This window comes from Eleutherodactylus coqui, chromosome 1 (genome assembly GCF_035609145.1).
Source record: "Eleutherodactylus coqui strain aEleCoq1 chromosome 1, aEleCoq1.hap1, whole genome shotgun sequence".
In the NCBI taxonomy this organism is placed as follows: Eukaryota; Metazoa; Chordata; class Amphibia; order Anura; family Eleutherodactylidae; genus Eleutherodactylus; species Eleutherodactylus coqui.
In genome coordinates this window covers 287,966,270-287,981,264 of record NC_089837.1, presented here as the reverse complement: position 1 = coordinate 287,981,264, position 14,995 = coordinate 287,966,270, and the positions used below count along the sequence as shown (strand labels likewise).

The window sequence follows — 14,995 nt, the reverse complement described above, 5'->3', positions numbered from 1 at the left end:
GAATAAATTCAGCTCTTTGTGGCTCACAGGCTGCTAATTGGTACTAAAGGCATTAGTACCAATTAGCAGATTATGCAAAATGATCGCTCAAAAGCCATCTTTTGAGTAATCATCTGTGTGTCTAAACAGGCCTTTACTCATGTTCTAATAGATTAGTAGGAAATAGGGGACAGTTTACATGGAGAACGGCGTCTTTTCCTTGAAACAGACTACAAACTCTATCGGAGCTGTAAACAAAGAATAATAGATTTTTTTCAGGGCTCTGGCTGAATTTTTGGTTGCAATAGGACAAAACACAAAATTTGTGTGGAGGTGGAGGTTGCCGTTACATCAAAACAGGTGATACTGTTTTTTGGGAAAGAGATTTTTTCATTTACTTCTTCGCAAGAGATGCAAAGTACAACAACATAGTACTTAAATTAGCAAAGCCTGGGCAAGGTTGCCAAATTTATTGAAATCTGGTATTCGAAGCCACCTATATACCCTATGTACAAGTTTAAGTAATGCAGATTCCAAGTAAGTCCAACCAGTCATCAGATTGCAAGCTTTTCTGGCCAATAATTCATTGTGCCTCTTTTATTCTACAAGGTACAGCGCTTTGTACACTGCAAGTGCTATATAAGATAAGAAAAGTATTGTTTGGATTAATTCAAAGTACATCAGGGTATAGGATAACCTACAGCCCAATCAAGATGTAATGCCTTCATCTTCCCTCTCCCCTTATCGTGAAATATCAAGGACAAGTTCACAGACTGGAGGAACTTCTCATAGATAAGAAACATTTCAGATGTCAGCAACATACACAAACCCCCAGAATGGGGTCTCCAAGGTTTGAAGTCCTATTCCTCTTATAGTGACGACTTTTATTATTTTTTTTGCAAGGTTGCCGAGACAGAGTCCAATACATGAACCTTCTGTGACTAAATGTCCTGGTCAGAACTTCCCTTGCTTCAGTTTATCTATGTGATGAGACAGCTTTAGAGCAGGACCCAACTTCAGACCCATATATTTCATCATGACATCACTTCTCAACAGGAGCAAGGCTTTTCCATCAATTTCCTGTTGCAAAAGAAAAAGCAGATGATAGTTTAGTCCACTATATTTTATCAAGTATTTTAGTTTGTAATACTTTATATTGCTTAACATTTTTTTCCTCTGTAAACATTAAGAGTAGAGATGAGCGAGTATACTCGCTAAGGCCAATTACTCGAGCGAGTAGTGCCTTAGCTGAGTATCCTCCCGCTCGTCTCTAAAGATTCGGCTGCCGGTGCGGGTGACAGGTGAGTTGCGGCGGGGAGCGGGGGGGGGGGGGGGGGGGGGGTGAGAGGAAGAGAGAGATCTCCCCTCCGTTCCTCCCCGCTCTCCCCTCCGTTCCTCCCCGCTCTCCCCTGCCGCTCCCCGACCCCCGCATCTTTAGAGACAAGCGGGGGAGGATACTCGGCTAAGGCAATACTGGCTCGAGTAGTTAGAGATGAGTGAGTATACTTGCTAAGGCTAATTAAGAGCCTATACAGCTCTCATTAAATGTATCTAACTCTGGCAAGAAACCAAAGACTTCCTTGTGCAAGAAACAGACGTTTAAACAGTCAGCTGTCCTGCACGGTCTCTCCATTTATTCCATCATATCCTCCTTTTCTCAGCTGATACAAAGAGGAAAGTATTATGATAGCAAATGCAAATTCAGTATTGTTTCAGCAAAGTGGAAAAACCTAAAATATATATACATATAATTTTAGCATTGTTGTAATCCTACTGACCCACAGAAAGAAGACATGCCTAGTTTCATTGCATGGTGAACATCGCAAAAAAAGGCATTTCATGGATTTGTTTTTTTTAAACCTGGCTTCAAAAAGTTATGTGATGCATTCTATGTACCCCAAAGTGGTACTAATAAAAACTACAGCTGGAGAATCAAAGAACAAGCCCTCATATGGCCATTTTAACAAATTAATAAATAAAGTGATGGCTTTTGAAAAGTGAAGATGAAAATCCCCCCAAAATTGTCATATTCTTACATCCAAAATGGGCTGTGACCTTAATGGGTTAAAACCATAATGAACCAATTGAGGAATGAAACTCACTTGTATTTTTTCTCTTCTTAAGCTAAATAGATGATTACTAGAGATGAGCGAGCACCAAAATGCTCGGGTGCTCGTTACTCGGGACGAACTTTTTGCGATGCTCGAGGGTTCGTTTCGAGTAACAAACCCCATTGAAGTCAATGGGCGACTCGAGCATTTTTGTATATCGCCGATGCTCGCTAAGGTTTTCATTTGTGAAAATCTGGGCAATTCAAGAAAGTGATGGGAACGACAGCAACGGATAGGGTAGGCGAGGGGCTACATGTTGGGCTGAATCTCAAGTTCCCAGGTCCCACTATTAAGCCACAATAGCGGCAAGAGTGGGCCCCCCCCCCTCCCAACAACTTTTACTTCTGAAAAGCCCTCATTAGCAATGCATACCTTAGCTAAGCACCACACTACCTCCAACAAAGCACAATCACTGCCTGCATGACACTCCGCTGCCACTTCTCCTGGGTTACATGCTGCCCAACCCCCCCCCCCCCCCACGACCCAGTGTCAACAGCGCACACCAAACTGTCCCTGCCCAGCCTTCAGCTACCCTCATGCCACGCCACCCTCATGTCTATTTAAAAGTGCGTCTGCCATGAGGAGGAACCGCAGGCACACACTGCAGAGGGTTGGCACGGCTAGGCAGCGACCCTCTTTAAAAGGGGCGGGGCAATAACCCACAATGCTGTACAGAAGCAATGAGAAATCCAATCCTGTGCCACCTCCATCAGGAGCTGCACACGTGGGCATAGCAATGGGGAACCTATGTGCCACACACTATTCATTCTGTCAAGGTGTCTGCATGCCCCAGTCAGACCGCGTTTTTTTATAAATAGTCACAGGCAGGTACAACTCCGCAATGGGAATTCTGTGTGCACCCACAGCATGGGTGGCTCCCTGGAACCCACCGGCTGTACATTAATGTATCCCATTGCAGTGCCCATCACAGCTGAGGTAACGTCCGATTAAATGCAGGTGGGCTTCGGCCCACACTGCATGCCCCAGTCAGACTGGGGTTCTTTAGAAGTGGACACATGCAGTTACAACTCCCTGTGGACCCACAGCATGGGTGGGTGGCAGGAAGCCACCGGCGGTACATAAATATATCCCACTGCAGTGCCCAGCACAGCTGAGGTAATGTCGTGCTTAATGCAGGTGGGCTTCTGCCCACACTGCATGCCCCAGTCAGACTGGGGTTCTTTAGAAGTGGACACATGCAGTTACAACTCCCTGTGGAACAACGGCATGGGTGGCTCCCTGGAACCCACCGGCGGTACATAAATATATCCCATTGCAGTGCACAACACAGCTGATGTAACGTCAGCTGTAATGCAGGTGGGCTAAAATTTCATTTGATTACACTGTAGGCGAGGGCCCCCAAAAATTGGTGTACCAACAGTACTAATGTACCTGAGAAAAATTGCCCATGCCCAACCAAGAGGGCAGGTGAAATCCATTAATCGCTTTGGTTATTGTGGCTTAATTGGTAACTAGGCCTGGAGGCAGCCCAGTTAAAATAAAAATTGGTTCAGGTGAAAGTTTCAACGCTTTAGGGTGCCCACCCACTGGCGATTTTTTTTTTCCCTGCGAAATTCGCAGCATTTTTTTCTCTGCAGGGGTCTATGGGACTTGTAATGTTAAAATCGCGATCGCGCAAAATCGCGATTTCGCGGTAAATTGCGATTTTGCGCGATCGCGATTTTAACATTACAAGTCCCATAGACCCCTGCAGAGAAAAAAATGCTGCGAATTTCGCAGGGAAAAAAATTGCCAGTGGGTGGGCGCCCTTAATGAGCATTGAAACGTATAAAAATTGTTTACAAAAATTATATGACTTGGCCTTGTGGGCCTAAGAAAAATTGCCCGTTCGGCATGATTATGTGAGGTTTCAGGAGGAGGAGCAGGAGGAGGAGGAGGAATATTATACACAGATTGATGAAGCTAAAAGGTCCCCGTTTTTGATGGGGATAGAGAACGATGCTTAGGTATCGCTGCTGTCCGCTGGTGGAGAAGAGAAGTCTGGGGAAATCCAGGCTTTGTTCATCTTGATGAGTGTAAGCCTGTCGGCACTGTCGGTTGACAGGCGTGTACGCTTATCCGTGATGATTCCCCCAGCCGCACTAAACACCCTCTCTGACAAGACGCTAGCCGCAGGACAAGCAAGCACCTCCAGGGAATACAGCGCGAGTTCAGGCCACGTGTCCAGCTTCGACACCCAGTAGTTGTAGGGGGCAGAGGCGTCACGGAGGACGGTCGTGCGATCGGCTACGTACTCCCTCACCATCCTTTTACAGTGCTCCCGCCGACTCAGCCTTGACTGGGGAGCGGTGACACAGTCTTGCTGGGGAGCCATAAAGCTGTCCAGGGCCTTAGAGAGTGGTCCCCTGCCTGTGCTGTACATGCTGCCTGATCTCCGCGCCTCCCCTGCTACCTGGCCCTCGGAACTGCGCCTTCGGCCACTAGCGCTGTCGGATGGGAATTTTACCATCAGTTTGTCCACCAGGGTCCTGTGGTATAGCATCACTCTGGAACCCCTTTGCTCTTCGGGTATGAGAGTGGAAAGGTTCTCCTTATACCGTGGGTAAAGCAGTGTGTACACCCAGTAATCCGTAGTGGCTAGAATGCGTGTAACGCGAGGGTCACGAGAAAGGCATCCTAACATGAAGTCAGCCATGTGTGCCAGGGTACCTGTACGCAACACATGGCTGTCCTCACTGGGAAGATCACTTTCAGGATCCTCCTCCTCCTCCTCCTCCTCCTCCTCCTCCTCAGGCCATACACGCTGAAAGGATGACAGGCAAGCAGCATGTGTACCCTCAGCAGTGGGCCAAGCTGTCTCTTCCCCCTCCTCCTCCTCCTCCTCACCACCGCGCTGAGATATAGACAGGAGGGTGCTCTGACTATCCAGCGACATACTGTCTTCCCCCGGCTCTGTTTCCGAGCGCAAAGCGTCTGCCTTTATGCTTTGCAGGGAACTTCTCAAGAGGCATAGCAGAGGAATGGTGACGCTAATGATTGCAGCATCGCCGCTCACCACCTGGGTAGACTCCTCAAACTTTCCAAGGACCTGGCAGATGTCTGCCAACCAGGCCCACTCTTCTGAAAATAATTGAGGAGGCTGACTCCCACTGCGCCGCCCATGTTGGAGTTGGTATTCCACTATAGCTCTACGCTGCTCATAGAGCCTGGCCAACATGTGAAGCGTAGAGTTCCACCGTGTGGGCACGTCGCACAGCAGTCGGTGCACTGGCAGATTAAACCAATGTTGCAGGGTGCGCAGGGTGGCAGCGTCCGTGTGGGACTTACAGAAATGTGTGCAGAGCCGGCGCACCTTTCTGAGCAGGTCTGACAAGCGTGGGTAGCTTTTCAGAAAGCGCTGAACCACCAAATTAAAGACGTGGGCCAGGCATGGCACGTGCGTGAGGCTGCCGAGCTGCAGAGCCGCCACCAGGTTACGGCCGTTGTCACACACGAGCATGCCTGGTTGGAGGCTCAGCGGCGCAAGCCAGCGGTCGGTCTGCTCTGTCAGACCCTGCAGCAGTTCGTGGGCCGTGTGCCTCTTATCTCCTAAGCTGAGTAGTTTCAGCACGGCCTGCTGACGCTTGCCCACCGCTGTGATGCCACGCCGCGCGACAGCGACTGCTGGCGACGTGCTGCTGCTGCTGACACATCGTGATTGCGAGACAGAGGTTGCGTTGGAGGAGGAGGAGGAGGGTGGTTTAGTGGAGGAAGCATACACCGCCGCAGATACCAGCACCGAGCTGGGGCCCGCAATTCTGGGGGTGGGTAGGACATGAGCGGTCCCAGGCTCTGACTCTGTCCCAGCCTCCACTAAATTCACCCAATGTGCCGTCAGGAAGATATAGTGGCCCTGCCCGCCTGTGCTTGTCCACGTGTCCGTTGTTAAGTGGACCTTGGCAGTAACCGCGTTGGTGAGGGCGCGTACAATGTTGCGGGAGACATGGTCGTGCAGGGCTGGGACGGCACATTGGGAAAAGTAGTGGCGACTGGGAACTGAGTAGCGCGGGGCCGCCGCCGCCATCATATTTTTGAAAGACTCCGTTTCCACAACCCTATTCGGCAGCATCTCAAGGCTGATAAATTTGGCAATGTGCACGTTTAACGCTTGAGCGTGCGGGTGCGTGGCGGCGTACTTGCGCTTGCGCTCAAACACTTGCGCTAGCGACGACTGGACGGTGCGCTGAGAGACATTGGTGGATAGGGCCGAGGACAGCGGAGGTGAGGGTGTGGGTGCAGGCCAGGAGACGGTAGTGCCTGTGTCCTCAGAGCGGGGTTGGATCTCAGTGGCAGGTTGGGGCACAGGGGGAGAGGCAGTGGTGCAAACCGGAGGCGGTGAACGGCTTTCGTCCCACCCTGTGGGGTGCTTGGCCATCATATGTCTGCGCATGCTGGTGAGGCTGGTGGTGGTGTCTCCCCCAATGATCTTGGCGCGACAAAGGTTGCACACCACTGTTCGTCGGTCGTCTGCAGTCTCAGTGAAAAACTGCCAGACCTTTGAGCACCTCGGCCTCTGCAGGGTGGCATGGCGCGAGGGGGCACTTTGGGAAACAGTTGGTGGATTATTCGGTCTGGCCCTGACTCTACCCCTGGACACCGCACTGCCTCTTGCAACCTGCCCTGCTGCTGCCCTTGCCTCCCCCTCTGAAGACCTGTCCTCAGTAGGCATAGCAAACCAGGTGGGGTCAGTCACCTCATCGTCCTGCTGTTCTTCCTCCGAATCCTCTGTGCGCTCCTCCCTCGGACTTACTGCCCTTACTACTACCTCACTGATAGACAACTGTGTCTCATCGTCATCGTCCTCCTCACCCACTGAAAGGTCTTGAGACAGTTGCCGGAAGTCCCCAGCCTCATCCCCCGGACCCCGGGAACTTTCCAATGGTTGGGCATCAGTCACGATAAACTCCTCTGGTGGGAGAGGAACCACTGCTGCCCAATCTGAGCAGGGGCCCGAGAACAGTTCCTGGGAGTCTGCCTGCTCCTCAGAATGTGTCATTGTAATGGAGTGAGGAGGCTGGGAGGAAGGAGGAGCAGCAGCCAGAGGATTCTGAGTTGCAGCAGTGAACGGCGCAGAACTGTGGGTGGACGATAGATTGCTGGATGCACTTTCTGCCATCCACGACAGGACCTGCTCACACTGCTCATTTTCTAATAAAGGTCTACCGCGTGAACCCATTAATTGTGAGATGAATGTGGGGACGCCAGAAACGTGCCTCTCTCCTAATCCCGCAGCAGTCGGCTGCGATACACCTGGATCAGGAGCTCGGCCTGTGCCCACACCCTGACTTGGGCCTCCGCGTCCTCGGCCGCATCCAAGTCCTCTAGGCCTACCCCTACCCCTCAGCATGCTGTATTACCAGTAATGCAGAAACAGAACGCTGTAATTAAATGTGCCGCTTATTGGCCTGTGGTTGGAGGCTGACTTCGCTTACGGAACGCCAGGAAATAATTTTGCGCAAGCCTGCTGTAACACTTAGCTGGCTGCGTATGAATTTGGAGAACTACTACACCCAGCAGAGACCCAGAACACTGAGGACACTCACAGGCAGCCCAAATAGATTTTTTTCCCCAAATGTTTTTGCAAAGGCCCACTGCCTATATTCAATCAATATGTCTTCTGTCCCTGCCTAAGCGCTTCTGGCCCTGGAGTATTACTGCAGGGCGCAATGCTCTGCACGGCCGATATACCAAAAAAAAAAAAATGTGCAACACTGCAAAAAGCAGCCTCCACAGTACTGCACACGGTTAGATGTGGCCCTAAGAAGGACCGTTGGGGTTCTTGAAGCCTAAAATACTCCTAACACTCTCCCTATAGCAGCTCCACCAAGACAGCACTTTCCCTCCTCTATGTCAGAACAAATCTGTGGCGAGCCGCGGGAGGGGCCGATTTTTATACTCGGGTGACACCTGATCTCCCCAGCCACTCACTGCAGGGGGGTGGTACAGGGCTTGAACATCGCAGGGGGAAGTTGTAATGCCTTCCCTGTCTTTCTATTGGCCAGAAAAGCGCGCTAACGTCTCAGAGATGAAAGTGAAAGTAACTCGAACATCGCGTGGTACTCGTCACGAGTAACGAGCATCTCGAACACGCTAATACTCGAACGAGTATCAAGCTCGGACGAGTACGTTCGCTCATCTCTAATGATTACATTGTTCTACCTATCCATTACTCCTCTATACAAGAAGTTGTCCTTGTTCCTACAGCTTCTACACCATGATTTGCATTGTATACCAGGGTTTACCTGGTCCTTTGGCACAGCATGCTAAATGTGCATCATAGGGGACAGAAGTGGAAATGCCCTAGCTGGCTTCACTCCCATTGAAATCAATGAGAGCTAAAGTGGTTATTGCAATTCCGCATCTGTCCCCGTTATCTGAGACAGAAGTGCTAGAAGTGTAATAGCTGATTTTAGTTCCCATTGATTTCAATGGGAGTGAAGCCAACTAGGGCCCTTCTGCTTCTGTACCCTATCATGCATGTCCAGCCCACTGCAACTAACAGAGTGCTGGACGATCAGCTAATTGCTCAGGATCTCAAGCCACTGGTCCCTGGCAATTAACTATTAATGACCTATCCTAAGGGTGGGTCATCTATATTTTTTGTCAGGAAAACCCGTTTAATCTCAAGTCCCACACTTAAGTCATAGCGTACTTTAAATCACAACTCATTTGCTTTTGTTGGCTTGTAAGGCAGGGTTCACACAGGGCGGATTCCCGTTGGAAATCTCGCGGTTTCGCCGCAGCAAAAACCGCGAGATTTCCGCCGGGAGAACCGCCGCGGTTTAAGCCGCGGCGGCTTTGAAGCGGCTCGGCCGCATGCTTTTCCGTTGCGGCCAGCGCTCCTATAGAGGAGAGCGGGGCCGCGACGTAAATAAACAAAAAAGGAAAGGTAAACAGACCTGCTCAACCGCAGCCGCGGTTTCAACCGGATTTACCGCAGCGGATTAGCCGTCCCGTGTGGACGAGTTTTCTGAGAAATCTCATCCACATGGCTGGCTAATCCCGAGATTAGCGGCCGCGGGCGGTTTTGCCGCGGGCGGATCTGCTGCGGCAAAACCGCGGCAAATCCGCCCTGTGTGAACCCAGCCTAAGCTCTCAGCTGCAGTACCTCCTGCAGATAAATAATTTGTTAGCACTTTATCTTAGGGCTCATGTGTACTGCTTTATTATGTGTCTGTGTGATTCTCATCCATCACACAATGCCCACACTGTACTGTACTGCCATTTGTGTCCGATTTTACACAAAAAAGTTTCCTAAATTTATTCAAATAAAATGTTATTTTCAGTTATATGATGTATTATGTAGGTATTTATGGGGAAGAAAACAAAATAGTGCCTCATGGAGGGTCTTTGGAGTGACCATGGGCTGAGCTCTAGATCTCTGTTGATTCTAGGTTCATGACTCATGGGAACTGTGTAAAAAATTCCACTATTCTGAATACATATCTTACACTTGGAAAACTCTGCCAAAACAGTCATTGGTCTGCCGGTCAATGTAGACATAGAAATAACCGTCAAAATCTACCTGTACTACCTTGTGGGAATGTTTAAGCTGTTTTAAGAATACAATTTCCTCTACGTCCTCACTCTTCTGTTGCAGTGTTCCGTCTCACATGCTGAAAATGGCATTGAGACAGAACCCTGGACAAACCTATAGGATTTAATGTTTGAAAAGAGACCGTTATGATCTCAGATTTATTAGATTTCTGTGTCTGGAAACCTTTGTTTATCTTTTTAGCTAGATAGCAGAGACTCAACCTATTGGACCCAGGCTCCCACAGTCTAATAGGCTGCTGTCATGGGCTTAGTAGTAATGCAGTGTACCATCCTAGCGATCGAACAATTCTTTTATTTTCCTTCATGGACTATAAAAAAAATGTCAAAGTTTAATTGAAAGAAAAATAATAATAAATGTTTTCCCCACAAAAACCTGTTTTTAATCGTTAAAATACCACCCAAAATGCAACATACAATGACCCAGACAATGAAAAAAAATTTGTTTCTTATCCCACATAGTGAAACAAAACCCCAAAACAATGTTGGGAGTTTGGGACGTCTTTATTCCATCTCCCCCATTAAAAATATGTAATAAAAGTTATATAACACATTATATGTGCCATTAAGATATACCCCCCCCCCCAAAAAAAAACCGACATATGCCCTTATTAACACTTTGTGATGAGCCTATTTTTTGCCTTAAGGTCCAAGCGATTTTCATTGTTACATTGCAAGAACTATAGCTTGTTGACAAAAGCTAGCAATGTAACAATGAAAATCACTTGGTCCTTAAGGCACAAAATAGGCTTGTCACAAAGGGGTTAAACTAGAATATAAGGTAGTTTGTATAGAATACACACAATCACTATATAAGCTGTTTCCTATTGTAGCTTTAAACATTCAGAAGACTCACATGTTTACGGAAGAGTTCAGCATGTGATCCTAGCTGTGGGTCGGCTTCTCTGACAAACTGCATTACATCTTCCATGTTCCATAAAGATGGGTCACGAAATCCCTGCCGACCATTTGCACACCTCTCAGATTCTGGGGTAAGAAGAATGAAAAAAAATGGTATAAATTATCCTATCCATTCAATAAGAAAGCGGGAGGAGCTAAATTTGGTTTTGCTTATCATATCATTCATTATGGTTTTCTAATTTGTCAAAAGATGTCTGTCTGGTTCAAAGGAGTATTTGGACCCTGAGTAAGGCTGTCATATACTTAAAGGAGTTGTTCCAAGATGGCTTATTAACATCATAAAGTGGGGTCCCCTGCTTGGGACTGCTTTCTATGTCCCAAAGCTGAGAGATGCTAAGAGATGTCCTGTCTTGGTGGACCTTTTGCTGTCCTATTTACAGGACAGTCATTCATGTGAATGCTCATCCCAGTACTAAAGGGCTGTTTGCTGGGGGGCAGGGAGAGTGGGACTCGGGACAATCAGCTGAGTGACCTGAGCCCTGCATTCTCTAAAGGGGTGTTGCATCTTGGCAATTGTGCTCTTTGTATTTTAAGGTGTTCTGCATCTTGGTACAATCCCTTTTAATACAGAGATCACAAATATAAGCGGTTTTCTGGGAATCTAATATTGATGACCTATCAATATCTGATTAACAGTAGGAGAATTTCTGCAGCACACAGGTTAGTAGCTAAATATTCAGCCCAGGTATTCAGTCATGCCAAGCCGCATTAGGGGCCATGGACCTTCAGTCCCCTCACCATAGGAAGCATGCAATAAGCGGCAGCATCAGCGGTGCATTCAGTATAAAAGCAGTTTTATTACTCCACGTTTTAAAAGAAACAGGCAACGTTTCGACTCTGATAGTCTTTCTCAAGCTTCATTGCATGCTTCCTATCAATATCTGATCACTGGGCATCCACTGCAGGAGATCCCCACCCATCAGCTGATTAAAGAGGCAACAGTACCTGGGTGAGGCTGAGGCCCCTTCTCAGGTCAGTAACATCACATTCATGACCTGAGGGCAGCTCAGTCCCATATAAGTGAAAGGGACTGTGCTGCTAAACCAGTCACAACCATTGTACAATGTATGGCAATGTGCCTGGTATGTAATAGGCACTGCGGGGCTCACACAAGTGCTACTGTTACTTCAGCTGATCGGTGGGGGTCCCAAGCAGTGGCTCCCACTGATCTCGTATTGATGGCCTATCCTGAGAATTGGAAAAGTTAAATTTCACTTTTGGATTTCATGCTGGACTTCTGTCATCAGGGAGGAGTTAGGACACCTCCATGCATGCCAAAATTGGGATAACTGGTCGCCTTTTTCGACCAGGAGGATCCAAATAGTTTACCATGTCCATTTTAGGTAACACAAGCTATTACTAACTGCAGGTGCTTCGCTTGTTGATTTGTTTTAGGAGTTTTCCCACTATCTAAAATTGCTTCACAGCTACTCTGTACTTCCTGGTTGCTGCTGACTAGGACATGTGACTACTGCAGCCAATCACTGCCTACAGAAGGTCATTGAGTGATTGGCTGCTGCAGTCACATGTCCTGGTCAGCAGCAACCAGGAAGTACAGAGTGGTCGCGAAGCAATTTTAGATAGTGAGATAATTTTAAAGTATGCCAGATACATATAAGAAGATCACACGGTGAAGCCTCTTATCTCTGACTTCCATCGCTTTTCAGAATGTAAGGGTACCGCTCAAAGATTCTCCTGCTGGAAATCTGAAGAAGATTCTAAGCAAAGGTAAAAGACCTTTTCCAAGATGGGCAAAAACTGCCCAAAGAGAAGAAATGTGATGAAATACTGGAAGAAGCAATACATATCTGTTTATTCCCCTGCTGGTCCAGCAATACTGCTCCTATCCTCTCTCGCAGGTCTTTGTTTACCTAACTGCAGTGATGACGTGCCCACATCCACATGACCACTGCAGCCAATCACTAGCTTCAGCGATATGGGGCACAAGCCCACTAAGGCCAGTGATTGGCTGCAGTAGTCATGTGGTTATACAGGCACATCATCACTGCAGCAAAGTAAACCAAGCCTGGCAGGAGAGCATTGGAATAGCAGTGCTGGAGTGGTGGATGAATAAATTACCAAGTAACTGTTTTTTATTGCTTTATCGCATTTATTCTGCTTCGGTATTTTTTTCCGAACACAAAAAATTCCTTCAATAGCAGTCTGCTTAGAATAGCATGTCATTTTTCTAGTAACAGATCTCTAAAAAGTGTCAAAGGGATTTAAAAGTTATTGTCTCACTAAGACCATGCTTTACCACATATCCAATTATGGCAGATAAATGTCAGAGTAGAATACTGACCACTTGGGAAAATAGAGGCCATCTCTTTTTTGTTTGAATGTGCTACTCACCGCCTGAGCTCAGCCGGCGTACAGTTCCTTGGGATAGACTGCTCGGCTGGTGGTGACTCCGAAAGGAAGGAGACCGATATTCTTTAGAGACTCTACATGTGTTTGGGCTACTAGGGGACTCAACAGGACCCAGACGCTGCTCCATTGACCCTGGTAGTCCAGCATCATTCAGGAATGTTTCTCCTGTAGCCATAAAAAGGTTGGAAAACAGATGCTAACATTATTATGAGTGTATTCAAGTTATATTCCTCATTTCTGTTGCACTCCTGAAGGAATCAGAGCTTTTTTGTTTGTTTTTGCTCTGCATTCTGAAAGCCACAGATTGTTTATTTCTCTGTCCATGTAGCTGTATGTGGGCTTTTTTTCTTTTGAATGATGTATAGTGCATACGCACAGCAAAATAATACCATTCGTAATGTATTGAATAATTTGATCACACTTTGATTGAGGGGGTGGGTTTTGGAAAAAGGATTTTTTTTTTTCTTTTTTACTTTTCGTTATTTCCATAAACAATGTTTAATGCGACAAATTTTTTTGGGATGTTCATCTCCACTTTTCAAATCCACATGTTTTTTTAATTTTCCGTCAACATGATCATACAAAGGTTTGTTCTTTTGCATGGCAAACTAATACATTTTTATTGGTACCATTTTTGGGTAAAGATAATGCATTGTACTTAAATAACCTACGGCGGAAATACAGGTTACTGCTCACTGAATATACCAAAAAGAAGTTTCTTTACACTCGTCACCAGGTCTTTGACCAGGGAGATAAGAACGGTCATCTGTTGGCCTATTTGGCTAGGGAGGATCAGACATTGCCGCCAATCACGGAGGTGCGCGATGCTTCGGGGACCCTGGTGGATGATCCCAAACTGATCAATCTAACGTTTGCCCACTTCTATAGTAATCTTTATACCTCCAAACTTAGCTGCTCGGATGAACAGCTAATAGCTTACCTTGATGATATCCCCTTCCCAGCGCTGAGCCCAAGTAGTGCCACTTATTTGGATGGGGACTTGAGTATAGAGGAGGTAATGGACGCTATCAAGTCACTTCCCAATAGGAAATCGCCAGGGTTGGATGGACTCCCTGGGGAATGGTATAAAAAGAATGTGGATTTCCTAGCTCCCCGGCTTCTAACGCTATATAATTCTATTCTGCGAGATGGTGCCCTGCCGGACACCATGCGCAAGGCCATAATTGTCATGATTCCTAAAGCTGGAAAAGATCCTGTAGATTGTGGTTCCTATAGGCCCATCTCACTTCTTAACAACGACGTTAAAATTCTGGCAAAAATACTTGCGACGCGCATAAATTCCATTCTTAAAGAGATCATACACCCTGACCAATCTGGCTTCATGCCTGGCAAAAGTACAGACATGAATCTAAGGCGGCTTTTTGACCATCTGACATATGAACATTCTAACTGCGGAAAACGCACCCTGGTATTTATAGACCAGGCAAAGGCCTTCGACTCAGTAGAGTGGAGGTACTTATGGGCAGTGATGCAACGGTTTGGATTTGGGCCAGTATTTATTAGATGGGTAAAGATCCTATATGATTCCCCAGTAGCCAGTATTAAAACCAATGTCCATATTTCGGCCCAGTTTCCCCTCAGTAGAGGCACACGACAGGGTTGCCCCCTGTCCCCTGCCCTGTTTGCCCTTGCTATAGAGCCACTTGCAATCCGGGTCCGGACCTCGCCGGTAATAAAAGGATTTAAATTTCACAACTATGAAGAGCGCATAGCACTATACGCTGATGACACCCTCCTCTTCCTCCAGGATCCGGAGTCTTCGCTTGACTCAGCACTCACCATTTTTGACATATTTGGCCTGCATTCTGGTATTCGGGTCAACTGGGACAAAACCCACTTAATTGCGATAGACTCTGCAGCGGCTGAGCTCCCTTTGCCCGCTCCACTGAGTTGGACAACTCAGACAACCTATTTAGGTATAAGAGTGTCAGTGAGGGTTTCTGCCTTCTCTGACCTTAACCTAGCTCCCCTCCTGAAATGGGCTGAGGGAATGGCAACACGATGGGCCTCTCTCCCGCTCACTCTGGTGGGCAGGGTCA

At 47.4% G+C, this 14,995-nt stretch overlaps 1 protein-coding gene across 1 annotated transcript in view; it reads right to left on the bottom strand.

Moving 5' to 3' along the window:
• Positions 1 to 533: 533 nt before the first annotated feature.
• Positions 534 to 14,995, bottom strand: part of SCMH1 (Scm polycomb group protein homolog 1) — a 63,197-nt gene continuing 48,735 nt past the window's right edge. The window contains exons 13-15 of the mRNA XM_066572613.1: positions 12,918 to 13,100; positions 10,501 to 10,631; positions 534 to 1,059 (exon numbers count right to left, since the gene is read on the bottom strand). Of these exons, the coding sequence (XP_066428710.1) occupies positions 934 to 1,059; positions 10,501 to 10,631; positions 12,918 to 13,100 (440 nt within the window). The 3' untranslated portion in view covers positions 534 to 933. The remainder of the gene's footprint in view (positions 1,060 to 10,500; positions 10,632 to 12,917; positions 13,101 to 14,995) is intronic.